This window comes from Emydura macquarii, unplaced genomic scaffold (assembly GCF_026122565.2).
Source record: "Emydura macquarii macquarii isolate MOO-44397 ecotype Brisbane River unplaced genomic scaffold, CSIRO-AGI_Emac_v2 contig_2676, whole genome shotgun sequence".
Classification (NCBI taxonomy): Eukaryota; Metazoa; Chordata; order Testudines; family Chelidae; genus Emydura; species Emydura macquarii.
The window spans coordinates 18,273,067-18,293,562 of NW_027132813.1; the positions used below are offsets into that span (position 1 = coordinate 18,273,067).

Consider the following 20,496-nt stretch of genomic DNA (forward strand, 5'->3'; position numbering starts at 1 on the left):
AATTTGACATTTAGGTATATTACAAGATAAGTGGGGTATAGCCTATGTTTTCTCTAACTATATCTATACTTGCTGCCAAATTTGATGGCAGTTAATGGGAGATACGCAAGCTCCATAGAGCTCTATGTAGCTTGCGTATCTCCCGTCAACTTCCTAACTCCTACTTACCATGGCGTCTTCAGTTTGCTGTGCCGGTGAGAAATGCCCTCCTGTTGACGCAGCATTACTCCACCTGGCGGAGGTGTCAGGTCGATTGACCAATCGATCTGATGGCAGCCTCTGCGTTGAACTCATTGAGCTTACACACCTTGTGTTAAGCCACTGCTCAGGCTAAACCAGTGCCAGAGTTCTTGCATTTTAATGGCTGAAAGTGAGAGTCAGGCATGAAGAACCAGAGCTATCTTATCACTGACTGGAGCCCTGGCCTATTTATGGAGCAATACTGCTCCTCCCCTTGCATTGCTAAAATGGTGTCATATCTCAACACTAACCCATCACATCACAACATCAGGCTGCTGCATAACAAACTGGGCTTTCTATGATACAATAGCTTTCTCCTAGCTCCTGCCTGCTTAGGGGAAAGGGAGGCTAAAATCTCATTGTCTTCTGCTAGTGGCTCCTAATTCTTCCCATAGGCCTGTTCTTGTTGAACTCTCCACTTGTGGCTTTGTAACAGGCAGTGCTGATACAAGCCAAGGCCCTAAAGAACTATGCCCAGAAACATTTGCAGACTTTGTTGTCCTCAATGCATATATGTGTCAGCACCAGCTCCCACTCTGCCGTAATCCATACTGATCTCCTACTTCATATATGGGATTGTAGATTAGACAAATTTAAACAGAAAAAGTGCAAAGGGAAAAAAGTTCATGCTGAAAAATGGAGTTTCTTCCTTTTTTCCTCCTCCCTGCCCCTCAAAGCATAATCTTAGTTTGGTAGAAAGTACTTTTCTATCCCTAAAGGATACTGGAGCCAAGCTAAAGACTGAATTATGTGCAGTGCTAGTCTGTCTCTGGTCACAGTTTTGAAAGATGTAATTGTTTGTTTACCAATTTAACAAGCCAAACATTTCAGAAAGTAAAAGCAAAAGTTTTATTATAGCCCAGTTTTATTTGCCAGAGAGCTATTTGGTGCTGCTAGAACTGCAGAGTGCTTCTGCAGGCTGTATGAAGGAAGGCTTGTTACATCTTAACAGCCAATTCACCAAGGTGTCGAAGGAAGATGCCTGCCTTCCTGCCTCAAGGACATTCCCTATCTCCCTTGCGCCCAGATCTAAAACAATTGAGGCCCCTAATATTGTTCTGCTTCATCAGCACATACTATTGGCAAAGAACCTGCATTACTTCCTTCTCTCAAGAGACAACCCTCAGATTAGGAGAAGTTTTTCAGTCTGATGACAATGCTTAGCGGATACAGCAGAAACTTTACTATCAGGGCAAAGAAGCAGGTGTTCGGAGAGAGATTCAGCACTCAGGGATGCTGAGTCAGTGGTGTTCATTGTTTCAGGGAGAGATTTCAAGGGTGTGATATTGTCTCCTTTCAGTTTCTTGGCAGGTGCCATCACTAGGGAAACAAGAACCCACCATCTGGTTAAGGGCTTAATGCTTAGGTTACTTTCTGCCAAATAGTCATCACCTGATTTAATACTGAAGATCTTCTGAAAATTTGCATTAATCCCTTCTCCATATTGCTGTTACTAGCCCACAGTGACTGAATCAAAGTGAGTGACTGCTTTAAAAACACTTTTCCACACAACTATATAATCAGACTAATACTACCTGTACATTAATACACATGCCAAAAATCATAATAGGTCATTAAAAAAGACTTCCAAGACAGTTTATTAAAATTCCATGCTGCATATAAACATACAAGTGATGAGAAAAGCAAGTTCGGAGCCATGCACATGTATTCTTCTAGAATATTATTTAACAAGTTTGCAGTGAGCTAGAAAAATAGTCAGTGGAATCACAGTTTTAAAGGGAAGACAAAAAAGCAATTGCAAGACCAAATTTAAAGAGAATGAATAACATTCACTTGTACTTCAAAATGAAAAAGGTACAAAATAATTTGTCACGCAGCTTTACAGTTTAAAAAAGCTTCGGTGTAGTAAGTTAGAAGTTCAGATAAAACATGTAACACAAAATGCTCTGGATACTGGTAAAACCACATAGTCTTTAAGTTGGAAGAGATGTAAAATAGTGAGGGTATTGTAGAAAAACATAAATATTTTTTTAAAATCAAATGTACTCTAATGGCACAAGTACAGTTAAAATCAAGGCTTCTATTGCTTAACTAAACCTTATTTTCTTTATCATTTCATTAATGAGGAACCCATTGTATAAGCTAATGGTTGGCTTATGCTTGCAAGGTCACAGAACACTGAGCAGTACATATTACTTTAGAACTGAAATTCTAGTGATAGTATCAAATTTTAAGCAGTTACGATTAACACAAACCATGATCTTTTCCCATTCTCTCCCCCCTCACCTAAAGATCCCCCTCCCAAAAACATCCTATTCAAAACCTACCATAAACCTGATAAATACACAAAACATAAGGCTGTAAACAAAGCCTTATGTTTCACTGCAGGGGACCCTCTCCATAACTCAGGAAAAGGAAATACTCTAAATTCAGTCAGGCCATCATCCCTGGTGCTATTCTTCGGTGGGGGGGAGAATGGTTTTGAGTGAACAAAATGAAATGTGAATTGGGAAGGAAATTCTCAGCTGTTTTGGGTTTGTTGAGTTGGGTAGGGGGGTGCAAAAAATTGAGAGATACATGACCTCAATCTTGCAATGAATTCCACACATACCTGGAGCAACCCCAGCTGATTTCAGTGAGGCTCTGTCCAGTTGCAGCAGCACCTGCTAGGGCTCATTGCCAGACTGGAGCCTTAATTTGTTCTCTAGTCATTTTGTAGCTTATTTCACCACTGTGTATTGCAAAAATTCCATCTCTTTTTTTTTTTTTTTAAATCATGTTCTCCTCCTCCCACTCTTCCTCCTCCAGACATAAGAAAGGCCAGACAACAGATCAATACATTATTCAGTGTTTATGCACTAGCTTGCTTGGGGAAATTTTTCCTTCTGACATTACAGTAAATCAGCTGCCTTGATACTTTTAAAATAAAATTGTTTTATAACTGCCGGCACATTCACCCCTCCCTGCCCCACCAAAATGACTATTGCTTTGCACCCTCATTCATACCTATACAAAGTGAGTCATCATGCTTACACTGTGCACGTGTAAAAATGACCACACGCTGAAAGGCCATGGAAAATCAGGCTCTTTGACTGCGGGACTGACTTATCTTTAACAGCTAAATATTTAATATTGTGAGAAGTAGGAGCCTCAGATTTTTTTAAAAAGCTTTATGCATATGCATCTAGTATGAGTGAGTTATATTGGCATCTCGAATTGTCTCAAGTACAATTGGAATTAATATGAAAGCTATATGCTAGCTGGAAAGAAGGGGGGAAGGAAAAATATTAAAATAATATTGTGCCTCTGATTTAAAAAAACAAAACAAAAAACCCCATAAGTTGTCTGAAGAGATGTAATGTATTTAGGGTTTTCTGGCCTTTTTTTTTTTTTTTGGTTTAACCTAACACATTTAATGGAAGCTGTATTCATTTTTTGTAACAGAAACTTATTTTGTATTGTCATCTTGTCCTTTGAAAAATAACTAGTCAGCAGTTCTGTGCTATCTGAGCATTTGCACACTACACAGTAAGAAAAGCTTTCCCCTGCAGGACTGTTTTTTCCTTCAAATTACTGTTGGCATTCCCTTCTGCTTCTGTATGCATTTCATTTACAGTGTTCCAAAAGCTCAAATGCCCTAGTAAGATTTGAGTAACTACTACTTTTGTCTGCTTTATTACCTCTCCGCCTCATCTGCTTAGAGAATCAAAAGAGAATGTGATTCCGGATAAAAGACACTAATGCCCCATGTTTTTGGGAGTTATTTTTAAACTTTAAAGAGCATGGCAGAGTGTAGAGGCTAGATTTTCTGAAGAGCTCGGTTCCCATTTAAGCATCTAAATGAAGTAGCTAAACTTTCAAGTACTCAACCCCCACTAACTCCCAAAGGAGTTCAGTGAGAACTCCTGGGGGTGCTAAGTATTTTGAAAATCTGACTACTTCCACTTGGTCCCTAAATGGGAGCTGAGCTGGTTTGAAAATTCAGTCATACATTCATAGCACTAGTTAAATCTATCAGTAAAAGGACACCATAAAGAAGGAGGAGATAGACAAACTTGATTTTCAGATATTTGTTCAAAAAACAATTATTGCTGCACTTATTCTAACAAGAATTTTTTTAGCCAAGTCTTTGTAAAGGTCACTAAGTTACTGTAATGCATATAAAGGAGAGCTTTCCCTTATCAAATTGTGATGTCCGATCTTAATGTAAGACACCAAGGCATCACTACCTTACTCTATTTAACCTTTAAAGACGAATGATTGAAAATTACACACAAATATGGACAGAAAAGTAAACGCTCAAGGAAGTCTACTAATTCTGACATTTCCTCATGAATCTGAGACTATACAAACAGTTTGGCTGTTACTTCAATGCAAATGCTAGTCTCTACATAACAATGATCTCCATGTCTTGTGCTTTAACACTGTAATCTGCAAAGTTTAAAAGCTTGTGACAAAGTTTTAAAAAATTAAGAAATTTTAAAAATTCATTATTGGTCAGTTATTAAAAAACCCAACAAAAACCTCAACCAGTTCTCTGTAGCTCTAATAAGACGGCAGTGCTTTCAAGAAGACACTTGCATATAATCATACCTTAAACGCTTTCATAGGCATGCACATAAGAGTGGCAGGGTGCATCTAATGCAGTTATATAGTACTACCAGAAATGCTGGGAAACAGTACAAATTGGTTATAAAATTAAAATTCTTTCAATTTTGCATATCTGTTGTATACTGAGGTAATAGACACTTAAAAAAAAACACATCCACCTCTGCACTGCTATTTTTATTGCTGAATAAAAATATTAATACTGACTTGATGTTTAAACCTACTGCACCCCAACAAATGAACACTAATGAGAAATATGATTTCATCACCACTCCTAATACTACCAATGTAGCACAATATTCAAAGCCAATTGAATAGATTAGAAACAATTATTTAAATTTAAAAAAAAAACAAAACAAAAAAACACACACACCATAGTAGTTCCCTCCTATTTGATGGGGGAAGAAACCCTGGTGAAGATAATTTAGTTTTTCATTGATGCCACTTAATGAATTTTAAAAAATAATACTGCCATCATTATTCTAGAATTTCTATTTTCTAGGTGAAACTTTAAATAAAATCCACTTAATAAATAGTCCTGGTTTCTCTTTTTTACCCCCTTCCTTCCAATGGAGCATAGGGTAATGTGCAGTGAGAAGCACCATGGAAGCCCTCTATCTGGCCTATGGCTTTGTTAGATGCGTAACTGATAGCCCACTTCATTCAGTGTAGTGAGATCACCCCCTTTCTTGTCCATCGTTGCAGGCCTGCAATCAAAGAGGGAAGAGTTGGTCAGTGCTCAGCATTTCTTTGATGCACAGATCCTGTAATTGAAAACACCATTCCAAAAAAGGAAACAGATTAAGTGACAAACTTTCTTCCATTTATGTAAAAACATTTTGTTCGTTTTCTTTGATCTAGTCTCATTTCAAAGATAAGCAGATCAAAGCAAACTAACAAGCTATTAATTTGCATCATCAGGATCCACACAGACGGACTAAACTAATGTAAAAACAGGACTAAACTTTTTTCAGTTGTATTAATTAATTATGCAGAAAGAACCCATGTTATCAGCTTGACATTGTGATGGCAGGAAGATCAGAGCTGCATGCAGAGATTCAGGGAACAGCGGGTAAATCCTCTAAAGGTAAATCCTGTCGGTCGTTCCCCTCCCCCCCCCCCCCCCCGGCAAGGATTTAAGCGTAACATAGATATAAATGCTAAACAACAAAAATCTCAGAAAAATATAGGATTTATTGAGAAAAAGTGAGAGAAAGAGAGAGGCTCTGAAGTTAAAAGTCAACCTCTTCGGGCATTTTCTCCTTCCTTTTTCTGATGAATACTATTTAACCTGATCTAATAATTAATTGGATCAAAAATTCTGAGGCTTTTTTGGTTTGCATATCATTTACTAACCAGGCCTTTTTCCAGTGTCTGTCTCTGCTGCATAGTTGGACAAAACTTTCCCATTGAGTTGTAACCGGAGCAGTTCACTTTTGACTGTTAGCTGTTCATTTAAGAAATGCAGAGGTTCTGCTCTTAGATTCAGTGTGTTGCACCTTTTAAGGTGAGGGCAGAAAATAATTCATTTCTACTATGAAGTCACATAGCTTTTGAGATCTGGGAACACTGTGAGTAGCTAGTGCTCCTCTGACTTCTCCAACTGAACCCAAGTTGTTTATTCACTGGTGTTTCTACAATTAGCTCTATTAATAGTTTCATCCTCTTCTGAATTGTTACCGTGTCCTGTCTTGTTTCTTATTTAGCTTCTAAATACTTTGCAGAAAGGAAAGTGTCTTAACTATGGGCCCAATCACCTGTGAGAGGGGATTAAGCCTCAGGAGATCTCTGAAAGGTTTTGTTGAAGTTTTTCACATATTCCTTCAGAGAAGATGGGGGTTGGCTTCCCAAAGAACAGCTCACAGCTCCATCTCCCATAGCCTGTGCAGACATCAGACCACCAATGGGAAATCAGCTGTGTCCATGAAGGCCAACACACTGGCTCTGCTTTTTCAACCTTAAAGGGGGACCCCACAGTTGGTTCCGTAGACCCTGGTGTTGTATTAATTTTCCTCTGCAAGTCTGGAGTGGATGGAAAGATAATGCACATTCCCTTGGGCTTGCCCACATCTTCCCAACCTGATTACTCCCACCAGCCCTCCTCTTAGGGGAAAAGGCAGGCCAACATGACATGGAGGCATCAGAGCCTCCTTTCTTTTGCAATGGTGGGGGAGTGACTTGCACAGAGAGTCACCTCCATGTGGATTAGGGAAATACAATCAGGCCTTGTAACAGTGCTATATAAATACTGCATGAGCAGCTCTGATCTCTTGGTGTAACATGTCCATCAGGCTTCATTTCCTGTTGGAACTGTTGCTAATATGGAACCCTCAGGCACCAAACAGCACCTTAGTTCATATTGATTGTGAAACATCTTCAGGTATTTTTAAACACTGCTTTAAAGTCTCCATGTATAGTGTAATGAAGTACATCGATCATTAGCCTTCTGGAGCAGCACTAAATCCACTAGTTTTCCTGTCAATGTCTAATCAAAGCCAGTTGCACTAGAAATGCACTTTATTACACATACACACAACATGCATTTATTAAACTTCACATAGCAGGTGAGAAGACAATATATTTTGTGAGCTGACATTTAGCAGCAGCGACTGGTGCTGACTGTTGCATTGCATCCAGTCCTAACGATTCCCAAGATTAAAACAAACATTGTTTTCCAGTTTCATAAAGATGAATCAGGATTACTATGCCCTTCTGCTTTGCGTTTAGCAGAAAGAACAGAAGCAAACAAGGGACCATCGTGCTAAGCCAACGCTTTGCAATTTAGAGGTTTTTGTTTTGTTTTGTTTTATCCTTGTAAAATTTTCAGAAAGGATAAAAATGTGTAGCTTTTTATTTAAATGTTTATTTAAATAATATGTACCACCATGTGGCTTTAAAGTGAATATGGACCTGATTCTCTCCTTAGATCAGTATTCCACTGGTGTAATTCTATTGATTTCAGTGGAGCTAGGCTAGATTGACACCAGTGAAAATGAGATGAGAATCTGGCTACAGCGGCCTGATCCTGCCAACAGTGTCTGGCATAGAGCTCAGCAGCCACAGTAGCAAGCTATACATCCAGTAGTAAGTGTCTGCAGGATTAAGCTCAAATTTAAATAAGATTTTAAAAATTAATCTGAAATATGAACTCTCATTTGAGTGGTTTTCAGTGCAAAACTAAGTAACTGGGGAGATTCTTCCCCATGGCTCCATCAGGCTGGATTGTCTAATTAGGAGTTTTACTCTATCCCTATGGTTTCACTTGTTACTCTAGAAAATGCACAGAATTAACTCAAGATTAGCTTTTGAAAGACTGGATTAGCATTCTGCTCTTTTAGGAAAATACAAAAAACTCATTAAACTGTAACGAACAATGAAGGAACTGAAGCTATTCTATGTGGATATGTTTACACTGGGTTGGAGGTAACCTAGAGTAGCAAAAGGCCTGAGCCTAACAATATAATAGGGACCAACACTTCAGAACACTCCCTCCATTGGTGTGCCTGCAGCATTGCAAACACAGTGTGGGTTTATTAAGTACTAGCATGCAGGTGAAAGGTTGGGGTAGTATGGGTCAGCTCTCACAAGGACCCATGGATCATTTAGGGCCGGTCTATATTGACAGCACCACTGTCAGTGCCACCAGATCTATTCTGTGGGAGTGATTGAGCGACCATGGAGACCCACTCAATCGATCCGGAAGTCAACGCATTTAATCCACCACTGCAAAAAGAGTAACGCTGTGTTGACAGGAGGGCATTTGCCATCGATGCAGCGTAGTGGGGACGCCAAAGTAGGTAGAAGTTAGGAAGGCGATGAGAGATACGCAAGCTACTCTACATAGCTTGCGTATCTCCCATCAACAGCCACTGAATTTCACCAGCAGTGTTGACCAGGCCTCAAACCCACAAAAATCAGGATTCATGAATATGCACTGAATGCACTCGAAAAGGGCTGCTTAGGTTTGGCCCAGCCGCTCTTCTGTCATGACAGAAGGGCTGCTGGGCCAAATTTGACTGAGTGGTGTGGCAACCTGACACATGGAGTCACAGCACCACTCAGGTTTTGCACCTGACATTGATGGTGTGAGAAGTGACTTGCCTGTCCTGTCAGGCCCCAGATCCCACTGGCATTGGCTTCATTGCATTGGGCCCGAGGCAACCCACCAGGCTAAGAGCCCAGAGGTAGGAGTGGGGCCTGGGGTACTGCTCCCACCAGTGGTGGGTCCAGAGCTCAGGGAGAGACGCATGCAGGGCAGAGCACCCCTATCCCTGCAGGGAGGGCAGCAACTTCAGGCCTGGGCCGTCCGACACCCTCCCCCCAATCCTGCACCTATTGAATTGTGAGACTACATTGCCCCTGGAATGTATATAATCCACTTTTAAACAGAAAGTCACAAGTCAGCTCTTGAGCTCAGGAAAATGCTGTAGTGCAAACATTTTAACTTCACCAGGCTGAGTCTCCTCCCGGGAGAAGCCCATATAATTTTGTTGTCAACAAAGAGCAGTTTGTAATAACAGCTTGCTATCAGCAGGTGAACCCTCTCCAGCAAATGCCAAGTATCTTATTCAGTCTCTGCCAGCTAATAATGTAGCTCAGGCTAGAATGGGTATTGTGTGGCGTGAAGGGTCTCTCTTTCCCCCTTCCCCTTCCCGGCAAACTAATTGGCTATAATTAGAACATGCAAATAAGAGATTCATAAAGAGATAAGATGCACAATGCCCATGTGCAGTCTCTAGCTGTTCATTGTTTGGTTAGGAATACAGGTGCCTAAACATCTTTTTTGCTAGATGAATAATTTGAGAGCATCTCAAAACAGCTAGGCTCTTCCAATTTCCAGCCAAAAGAGAGGGAAATTCACTGGCTTCCTGTATGAATTTCCTTCCCTGCATTAACTAACCTTTGGAAATCTCTTAGCCCTAAGGGACTAGTGTACTCACCATCAGTCCTCCCAAATCACTGAGTAAGTGGCACTAAACTCACCTCTTTGCCCTTTCGCTTCCCTCCCAAGTCTGATAGCTCCAGTTACAATAGGCAAGAACCAACAATAGTTCGACCACAGAAGGGAGCAGGCTCAGGAAGCAAGGGGCTCCTGGAACTGGAAGGTCTCACAACAAGAGGCTGCCTACAGCAGCAGAACCATCTGCAGGGCAGTTCCACAATGGCCCAGCTGAAAAAAGAGGAATCTGGCCTGTGCCCCAGCTGCCATGCCTGCGAATCAGTGTGGTAGGGGTTAGCGTGGTTTTAAAACAAAGGCCTGATTCTGCTCACTCACATCAGTTTTACACCACTGTAACTCCACTGACTTAGTTACTCCTGATTTACCACAGTGTAAATGAAAGCAGAATCAGGCTTCAGGAGCCAGCTATTTAAAGGTACTTAGGTACCTAAAGACAGAGATAGGCACCGGTGAGATAGCAGTTGAGGTGCTTTTGAAAATTCTATTAGGTGCCTATCTGCATCTTTAGGCCCCTAAATATCTTTGAAAATATGGCTTACTACAGTGAACCACATTCTAGTGTAAACCGAACATATAATGATAGGAAGGAACATCATTTAACACCCAATTTCTTCAACCTTTACCTAAACCCAGGCACTTAAATCCATGTCCAGGCACCTTTAATAAGAGGCCTGCTTTCCAAAGGAGCAGCTGCAATTCCCCTAAAAGTCAGTGAGTAGCAGCGAGTACTGTGCACCTCTGAAGAGCAGGACACTTATTTAGATGCTTGAATACAGATTTAGGCATCCAAATTTAAAATTCTCAGCCTAAGTCTCTTTCTCTGATGGTGGAAAGGTGCCTATGTTAAAATGGAGTTCAAGATCAGCTTTCATAGCTTGGGCCTTGCGGGAAGACCCTAGACTGCCACATAGATTTATGAAGGCCACCGTGTGTGCACTTATGGCTCTTGAGGTTTTCCACATATAGTATGTCCAGTTAATCCACATTCCAGGCTGAATGGCAACCCTGACATTCCTCCTTCTTGGCATGGCAGCTGCAGGCTATGGCTCACTTCAGTTCAATAGGTTAAACATCCAAAGTTACTATGTAAATAAAGACCCTCCCAAACTTCATCACAGTTGGCAAGTTTGGTGATTTTTCTTCTCCTTTCTCTCCCTGGGAGTCTAAGTCTGGGCTGCCCTGGGGGCCAGAGCACTGCCTAGAATTGCTGCAACCCAGTCCCCAATACACTGCCTCCTGCTGCCTATCCCCCAGGCAGCGCTTGGGAAGGGGGCTCTTAGAAGGCCGTCTTACAGCTGTCTCTCATAGATCCTGTGCTGTGGGAATCCTCTCCCTAGCTGGATGCAGAACTTCAGAGCCCTTTCTTTATGCCGCTAATTTAGAGAGACTGGAGCAGGACTGAGGATCCAATGCAATGAGTGTCAACCCTCAGTTACCTTCTCTAATTAGTAGATCTATTGCCTAGTTACAAGTCACCATTATACAGTCGAAGGCTTTGTTTTACTATAACTATATTTAATACCATTTGAGATGGAGCACAAAGAACATTCACGAGTACGGTACAGAGCAGGTGTGTGTGTTTCTCATGGAAACATAGACACTGCAGACCATGGAGTCACCACATGTCTCCAGTAGGTCAAAGATAGAATGCTTTTATTTTGCTTGTCCTTTCACATTAAATAAATAAAGCAATAAGAAGGGAGCAGGTTGCTGTGCAGCTGACGCTGGCTCAGCATTTGGCTCTCAGGAAGCCTGAGGCTCCTTTGTAAAACCAGTGACACTGACACTCCTCTCCAGAATGAACATCTGTGCCATTCTAACAACTGCGGTAGAAGTGTTAGAAGCCCAAAGATGAAAATATCCCTTGAGGAGTATATGGGAAGGGAAAGTGCCTCGAGGGGCAAGGCCTATAACTACTATAATTATCCAGACACTAAATGAGGATTGGAGCCCCTGCTGATGGGCCCAAAATGTAATGATGCAGCTAGAATATGAATTCATGTGTAAAATATAAACCTGCTGTTAAATCATCAGCTGCTACGTGCATTAAAGGACATTTAGAAAGTCAGTCCAACTTCTTTCTTAGCTGCTAACAAAGAACTAGACCAATAATCCCCCTGGAAACTTACTTTTAAAAACACTCATCATAAATAGTGGCTAATTTGTGGCCACACAGGTACTTCCCAATTGTCACACTTGCACAGCATAGCATTTCAGAGCTTCACTCTAACAACATGGCTAGAACTCACTTGCTACTCCAAGAACACAGACCCTTATCACTTGAACTAAATGAGAATCTCCATTAGCTGCTAGCAGTATAGAGTCCATGATACACAGTTTTGATTTTATCTAGTAAAGGGTGGTGCCACACACAGTTAACCCGTTCTTCACAACAGATAGTTAAATTAAAACTGCAATGATTAGCTATAATGCCTTTAGATAGTGAATTACTTACTAAATAAGAAAAATATGTCTAATATATTTTTCTAGCTTTTTGGGGGGGAGGGGTGAAAGGAATGTCTGTCCCCCTTTCTCTCTCTCCATATCTTGGTATATTGGCTCATTGAGAGCTGCCATGTCACCAGAACATCCAGTCTCCTGCCCAATCACAAAGCAGGACAGAGAATTGTGGCCCAGTTTGAATGCACACAACAGCAGGAACTCTCAGTGCCACTGGGATATATGTTCTGTTGTCTTTATTATATTCAGTTTTGGTACACTTGAAGGTGATCAAAACATCTTTCATCTCCGGGGCCACACCAAGATCAAAAAATAATTAATAGATGGGGCTCAAACTCCCAACCTGCACAGCCACTCCAAAACCTGTAGCATCAGCACAAACCTACAAACTCTGTCCCTCTGGCAGCTCCGTTATTAAGGAACCATTAGGAGACTGCATAAAGAGCATGCACAATACAGTACCACTGTGATATTGGCACTGTCAGCCAGAGCCACAGAGCCAGAATATCTGTAGCGGTTTCCTTATTTATATATGCTATGGCGGATGAATCCCAATATTCCTCCATCTCCATACGTATAGTTTACTTTACGATGTCATTACACTCAGTTTCTGATCCATTAATGAATGGGGCTTCACCTCAAAAAGAACACGAGCATTAGCAAAGCAGAAATACTCACGATTTGTCTCTTCTGCACACCCGTCTCTGAGGACTGACTTGTCTTCGGTGAGGGGACAATGACTTGCCCCGTGATCTCTCTTTGATTGGAGAATGGGCACTTGAGGGTTTCAGAATCTGGAAGGAGAAGGGGAAGAGAGGCACTAAATAAAGGCGCTTAATTCATCATTTTAAAAAAATAAAGGCCCTGTGATATTACTGGGGTCAAAGATGGGACACAGAGCCTGTAATCTCTTAAAGTTTATTTGAATCCTGCCCAGGCTGGGAGCGACTGAAAGTGGTTAGCAGTGCCCAGTTGTGAAATCAGTTGGTGGCCTCAGTCCAGTTCCCAGATACATCCACATCACAAAAACCATCACCACAAGTGGCTGCCTAGTCAGCAATCTCACCAGAGAGCCCACGGACAGAACAGGGATGGAAAACAAACGACCCTGTCCCCTTAAGGGTGGTTCCCCTCAACTCACAGTGAGGCACATTGTGGTAGCAGCATGGAGGGAAGCTTGCACAACCAAAACTTGAGTCTCAAGGGCTGTCAGTCAGATTCTCTGCAATTGGGGCCTTTTTCTCCTATCCGTTGACCATTCATACATCTGGATAGAGTTCCTCTAGGCTGATGATCATTTTCATCAGCACTATATTCACACCACATTTCATTTTAAGGACCTGGTCTTTCAAAGACAGCATGTTGCATAACTTTACACCTTATGACTAGCCCCAGGGAAATCAATGGGTGAAATTCTACCCCCCTCCCCTGCCCCAAAGTCAATGAGACTTTTGTCATTGACTTCAGTGGAGCCAGGATTTCACCCAGTGAGACTACTCACATGTGCAAGATATGCATGCGCTGAAGTCTTCACAGGATCAGGGCCTTGAAATTGTGACATTCTCAAGGTAAGGACTATGTCTTTTTCATCTTCTGCACAAGGGCTGGGCCCAATGTCAGAACTCAATGCATATATGCAATAAAAATAATCTATACTTGCTTATTTGATTAGAGTCCACTTCAGATACCAGCATTCTATATGCTATGAAAAATGTGTCATAGAAGGCTGAAATCATTCTAATTCAAGATGCGATTAAATGTGTTATGCTAAAATTAAAATATAACTTAGGCCAAAGGCTTTCATACCATCACTAGGTCTGATTTTCCTCTCACTTAGCTCAGTTTTATATCACTTCAATTCTACTAACTTCAATGGAGTAACTCCTGATTTACCCCAGTGTGACAGGGAGGAGAATTAGATCCAGAATTCTCTACCTAAAACAACCCATAAGGAATAGTCATCTTTTAAAGATCAGGCAAAAAATAACCAGCCAGTTCCTCAGCTGGCATAAAACAGAGTCCTTCCATTGTGACAGTTTACACCAGCTGAGTATCTGGCCCTTAATTCCTTTTTAATGGAATAACAATGCAAATTACGCGCCGTTTATCCCCACAGCATAATGAGTTATCACAGTGGGGGGACTGACTCAAAGTGCAGCGGTTCATCTCATCCCATGTTTACACATGAACACTGGAAAGATTTAATGTGTTATAGAAGTACCAGGTCACAATACTCTTGTTTTCCACATCTGGAGACTACGGGAAACGTTTTGTTCTGAGTTACATCAGTGTAAATTCAGAATAGTCAGTGAGTTCCTCCAGATTTACATCTGTGTAACAGAGAAGAATATGGCTCTCTAGTTCTTTGGTCCTGCATGAAAATCAATCTGGTGTTTCTTTTTGCATTTGGGTCTGATGGAAACTAGGCAAATGACCTATTGTTGACAATGGCTGTCAGCAGAGAATCCCCTCCCACCTTCTCTACAGCCCTCAAAACCTGTTTAACACTTAAGTTGGTGTTGATGGGGGACAAATCCACCATCAACACCACCATCACAGGAAGTGTGCTAAAAACCTGCTAGTGCACACTAGACACCATGTTCTATCTGTAAAAAGGAAGGAAAACAGCGGAGGCTCAACTACTCTGGTCTCAGCTGTTTGTGAAAACCCATCAACAACAGGTCACTTTCCTAGTGTATTCGGACTCTTTATTTGTGCACAGTGGAAAAGCAGGGTGCTGCAGGTTAGGATGAGTGTCCACTGGCAAAGCTGTACATGGGAGCTTTTATGACACCTGCAAACACTGTATCGCTGAGACCCGCACTGTTAGCCCCTGGCTTGCATAAGCACTGCATTCACTCAAGCTAAAAATTCCACAAACATTGCCTTGGACTAAGTCGTACATTTTTTTCCCTTTGATAAATAAAGGAGCTTCACAGGAAACGGTGGATGAACAACAGTGAGAACTGTAAAATGGGAATGATGATGCTTGCCTCCTTTGTAAAACATAGAGCCACAAATGAAAACTGCTCTAAGAGCTTACTGTTAAGACAAAGGCATTCATGGAGTGAGGTCTACACATACCAAACTGTACATTCCACACTGAACAAGGAATGTGCTCTCTCACATGGTTCTTGCTCCAATTCTTGCAGCCTCTTTTTGGTTTCTCCCCTTCTGTACACTTCTGTCATGCAGGCAGGTTTGAAGACGTTACATTTAGGGGATGAATCCTGCTGGCCTTTATTCATTCAAGGCGTCCCACTAACTCCACTGTGCCATCAGCACTGGTTTCACTGGGACTCTTCAGGTAAATAAAGCAAGTAGGTTCTGGCCCTTGATTATCTGTTAGAAATCACTATGCAGTATCTTACAACATCCCCGGAGGTTTAAAAGGCCTAATGCAAATAACCTGCCAAAGGCTACACGGCTTTGGAAAACCAAGAGATCTTTGTAAGCTGTCCCATCACTTAGAATGGTGCTGAGCTCCAAGGCAGAACTTTGCAATGTTGCTGTGGAACAGCAAAGATAAGCACCTGAGCCTGCATTGCAGATGCCCACAGCTTTGGGCCCCTAACACAAGCCAAGCTCTAGCTAAGAAACTAACCGTGGGCCAAACTCACGCCTGGGGTAATGCCAAAGAATGACACCCAGCACAAATTGCTTCCACTGTCTGACTGACCTGCACACAAGTCCGATGCTGTCAGAAAAGCAGAGCCTCCACTTCCACTGCCTTCTTGGATTCCTAACTGTGCTCAACACAGCTCACGGGCATTAACTTGAGATGATCGATCTGGGTGAGGAAAGGTGCTCCAGGACAGAAGCCAGGATGAGGACAGTCTCTTCAGACCTAGATCCCAGCCTCCACATATGGACATTGGCAGTGGCAGGAGAAGTTACGATGGCAGCAGATTTGGGGGGGGTTGTAGCAGCAGCACGAGGAAGTCTCTGGTTAGACTAGTGGTTCCCAACTCATGGCCCGCGGGGTCTTTCAGAGTGATCCGTGGCTCCTCTCCCACTGGCTGCGGAAGGCAGTCACTGCCTAAGTACCCAGGCAGAGCACGTTGCTGGTGCAGGCTCCTTGGTGCAGCCAAGGGTACCGGAGATCAGTGCTCCCCTCCCCCTGGCTGTAGCAGGGAGCATAGCAAAGTGCTCCGCCTGGGTCCATAGGTGCTGGGATCCCTGCTGGAGTCAGCGGGGGGGTAGCACTGATCTCCCACCCCCCTGGCTGCAGAAGGGAGCCACTGCATAGGGACCCAGGTGGAGCTCATGGTTCCCTTCTGCAGCCAGGGGGACGGGAGATCCTCCTCACTAAACTCCTTCCCTCTCGCTGCATCCCTCTGGGGGGTGAGCGGAGGCTGCTGGCAGAGACTGGAGGCCCTTCAGGGTTGTAAAAATTATGTGTGTGGCCCTCAAGCCAAAAAGGTTGGGAACCACTGGTTTAGGCAGTTTTACCACCCATTTTCCATTGTGCTATCCAGTGCCTGTGCACAAACTGAAGCGGTAGAGGCAGGCTCCTTAACATCCCGTCCCAGGGTAAGCAGCACTCTCTGCCTAGACAAACGATTCATTCTTCGGAGGGGTGGGGGATCAGAAGTGGAGTCTGAAGTAATTTGCAAATGATGCCACATACCTCTCGGAAAAGGGAAGCAGCCCTGCACTTCATGAGTGCACCTGCTTTACCCTAATTGCCGACAGATGGCTGGAAAGACACCAAATCCAATTTCACTGCAACTGAAACCCACTCTTCATCCCCAGCTGTTACTGAAGCATACTCAGGAACTCCAACCAGAAGGAGTCATATTCTCAGCTCGTTGGCAATTGCAGACCTTTGTCTGCAAGTATCCCCTAAGCTTTTCGATCGGACTAGCCAACTGGGAAGTGCCAGCGGTCTAAGGATTAAACAATAACAAAGAAAAACTAATCTGTTGCTGCTTCGAAACCAGAGAACCGATCCTGCTGCCAGCAGTGAAAGGTCGGACTCTAGCAGAACTTCCAAACCACATGCAGTGATGGGGTAAGCCAGTTCCAATTCTCTGCAGAGGAGAATGTGTTCTCACAAGACAGCACATGCTCTTGAGAGCCTGGAGACAGCTATGGTACTTTAAGTATAACTCCTCTGCAGACTTCATTTCATGTCTCTAATTGGATAGAGGAAGCGGCACACCAGTTGGCAGACTTTTCTGTGCCGCAGGAGGCCATTGCAAACTAATACTCCATCAGCCTGGTTAGGCACACGAGGCAATCCATTAACCCAGCAAGTCAGAACTGCCAGCCACAGAGCTCTCGCCGTGTCCCTTCCACAATAAAATTCCCCACCCCACAACACACACCAGGGCTCAATCCCTCTACAGATGAGAACAGTCTGGAAGGGAATGAAGACTTTTGCGGCACGAAGAGGTTGGAATATAACCCTAATTCCTCTGCTGGGGAATCCCCAGCGGGTGAAGAGCTGGCATAGCTGCTTCCTACACTTCCCTCCTCACAGCTCCTACTGTAGAAGAGGAGGCACAGCCAGAGTACGCTGCCTTTGGTTATACTGGCAGCTGGTCCCTTGGGGACCATTGTCAGCAGGTGCATGTTACAGCAGCCCCGAGGCTGCAACAGGGCTGGGCAGTGAATCAGGTAGCCATAACTGGTTCCCTAACAGCCACCACCTCTTTGCTGTCCCGAGCAGAAAGTCAGTACAGCAGAGAATCTGAGCCAATACGCAGAGCATGCACGTGACTCCCCAAACTCCTATCCCCTACACCAGAGATTCACTAGCTCTTCTTGGTGATTTTCTTACAAGCTCAAAAATCCACAAGCTATTTGCTCACAGCAGACTGGATATTCACCCCTTATAGCTAAGAGAAGTTCTGGGCCACAAATGTCAGGTGAGGAGGGCGAGATCCTACAAATAAAAAGTTACAGAACAGGACTTGAAAACATGCAACACACAACTCAGGAGAGACACAGAGGGACAGATTAGATGGACACACCAACATACCTGGTCTGATTCTGATCTCACATGAGTTTTACTCTGGTGTAACTCTATTGTCATTGACAGAATTACTCCCAATTTACTCCAATGTGAATGTGATCAGTCCCAGACTCCCAAGGCATTATAGGAATCACATCATACATATGCACCTACCTTCATTCTCATATCCCGGGCATATTTCTCCAGCTCCTTCCTTATGTCCGTCCGCATCATCTTTGCTACATTGAGGATCAGCTGCTTCCACTCAATGGGCTGAAAGCTGTGTGGCTCGTGCGGGACATATAATCCAATTTTTACTTTTTTGACTGAATGTAAATATTTTTTATAGGAATCTTCAAATTCGAAGACAAGATCAGTCAGAGTTCGATAGGTCAAAGGTTTGTCCATCAGATCTGATCTTCTGCTCATCCCCAGTGAGCCGTAGCGGCCATTGCAGTAAATCCCAAGCACCACATGATGAAAATAGTTTCCTGAGAAGTGGGTTTTAAAGCTGATTGGGAATCGTTCCACAGAAGGCTGCCCATTGGTTAAGTATCTTACATGCACTGTGTCAAGGCAACTCTGAACAAAGGCGGTCAAACAAACAGAATTATAACAATAAGAATAGTCCTCTTGCACCATCCCCCCAAGGGGGTGAGAATCCATTACAGAAACATTCACTCCCACAATGCCCCTGTAAGGTAGGTGTTATAATAACCATTTTACTGGCCATGGATGAGGCCTAGAAAGGGTATGTAATTTGCCCCAGGTCATGCAGCAAGTCAGCACTAGAGGAAGGGGCCTGACTCCCATTGCCCTGACCATGCCTGCAAAAAAAGGAAAAGCGAGTTCAGCATGGAGGCAAACTAGTGCATGTCCCCCAGCATTATTTCCTTCATCTAATACCAGCACCGAATTCCTCAGTTTTGCACTCCCAAGAACTTTCCTCTGATTCCATTTTGGAGCTGGTTGCTGCTCGGAGTGTTGGTATGTGTGGTTTCCACATCTCCACAGTCTTCAGACGCTATGAAAGATCCCACTCCATAGGTCTCATCTGAAGGGGTTTTTATTCCTCCAGTTTATGAACTCACCTCTGTTCTGACAACCAGTGCCAAGTGAGTCTTGTTCTGATCAGATATCCCATTAAATGCATGAAACGAGCTGTTGGATTAAAGAAAGGATTCGCTCCAGACACTGGCACAAAGAAATGGCCAGGAGTAGCTATCTTTTAACCTGGACATGTTATGGTGATCAGCCTTTCCAAGTACACCTTGAAAAGTCACTATACACTATCCCACAAGGAAGCTATATGTAATTATGGGGCGCTCATTTCCTCAGTCTCTGCTGGCGCCCACCTCCTTGTGATCATTTCTAGAGTGATTGCCTTCAGATTCAGTACTGGTGCTGACTGGCTCCAATTGGAGCCAAATCCAGCCATCCTTTGCCAGCAAGGAGATTGCATGAGATGTAGGGTATTAAAGGGGGAACAGAAATCATCCTGACATCCTTATGCAGGCAAGTCTCCCTCTGAGTATTAGGACAGAAGAGTTGGGCCTTCAGAAAACTGGTTTCTTCATTTCTTGTTAATTGCCACAAGCAGCAAAGGCAAACCCCTTAGCCTAAGGTACTTAAACCTACCCAAAGACCTCAGAAAGTGCCTCTGAGCATCAAACTCTTTTTTCTTCTAGGCTGGGGGAGGCCATTAGAGATTCTGGAGGTGACATTGTTCCCGCTGCTTTGTTTAGCCATGTCTACACTACCATTTATGTCGGCAAAACTTATGTCGCTCAGTGGTGTGAAAAAAACAACCCTCCGAGCAACATAAATTTCACCTCCGTAAGTGACAGTGTGTACAGCGCTATGTTGGCAGGAGAGCTTCTTCCACCGACACAGCTACTGCTGCTCGTTGAGGTGATTTTATTATGTCAATGGGAGAGCCCTCTCCCGTCGGCATAGAGCAGCTACGCAAGCGATCTTACAGTGGGGCAGCTACACTGGTACAGCTGCGCCACTGTAAGCTCACTAGTGCAGACATGGCCTTTCTTCTCTCACCGCATCAACACCAACAGCTGACACTAAATGCCTGCTCTACTCCACCTGTATGTGGAATGCTATGTGTGTGATGGCTGCCCTCTTGGCTCTCACATTGGGAATCAGGGACCCCTAGAGCTAAAAATATGAGCTGCTACAGCTTCAGTTTTAGCTGTAGGCTAAAACAACTTACATCCTCTGCATATCAGCACAGAGAGGATCCCATGCCACACACCCACCAGTGAGTTACAGATGCAAGGGGCTCAGAGATGGCAGC

At 43.3% G+C, this 20,496-nt stretch overlaps 1 protein-coding gene across 1 annotated transcript in view; it reads right to left on the reverse strand.

The window, feature by feature from the left end:
• Positions 1-1,814: 1,814 nt before the first annotated feature.
• Positions 1,815-20,496, reverse strand: part of VASH2 (vasohibin 2) — a 62,680-nt gene continuing 43,998 nt past the window's right edge. The window contains exons 6-8 of the mRNA XM_067564990.1: positions 18,363-18,744; positions 12,908-13,023; positions 1,815-5,516 (exon numbers count right to left, since the gene is read on the reverse strand). Of these exons, the coding sequence (XP_067421091.1) occupies positions 5,444-5,516; positions 12,908-13,023; positions 18,363-18,744 (571 nt within the window). The 3' untranslated portion in view covers positions 1,815-5,443. The remainder of the gene's footprint in view (positions 5,517-12,907; positions 13,024-18,362; positions 18,745-20,496) is intronic.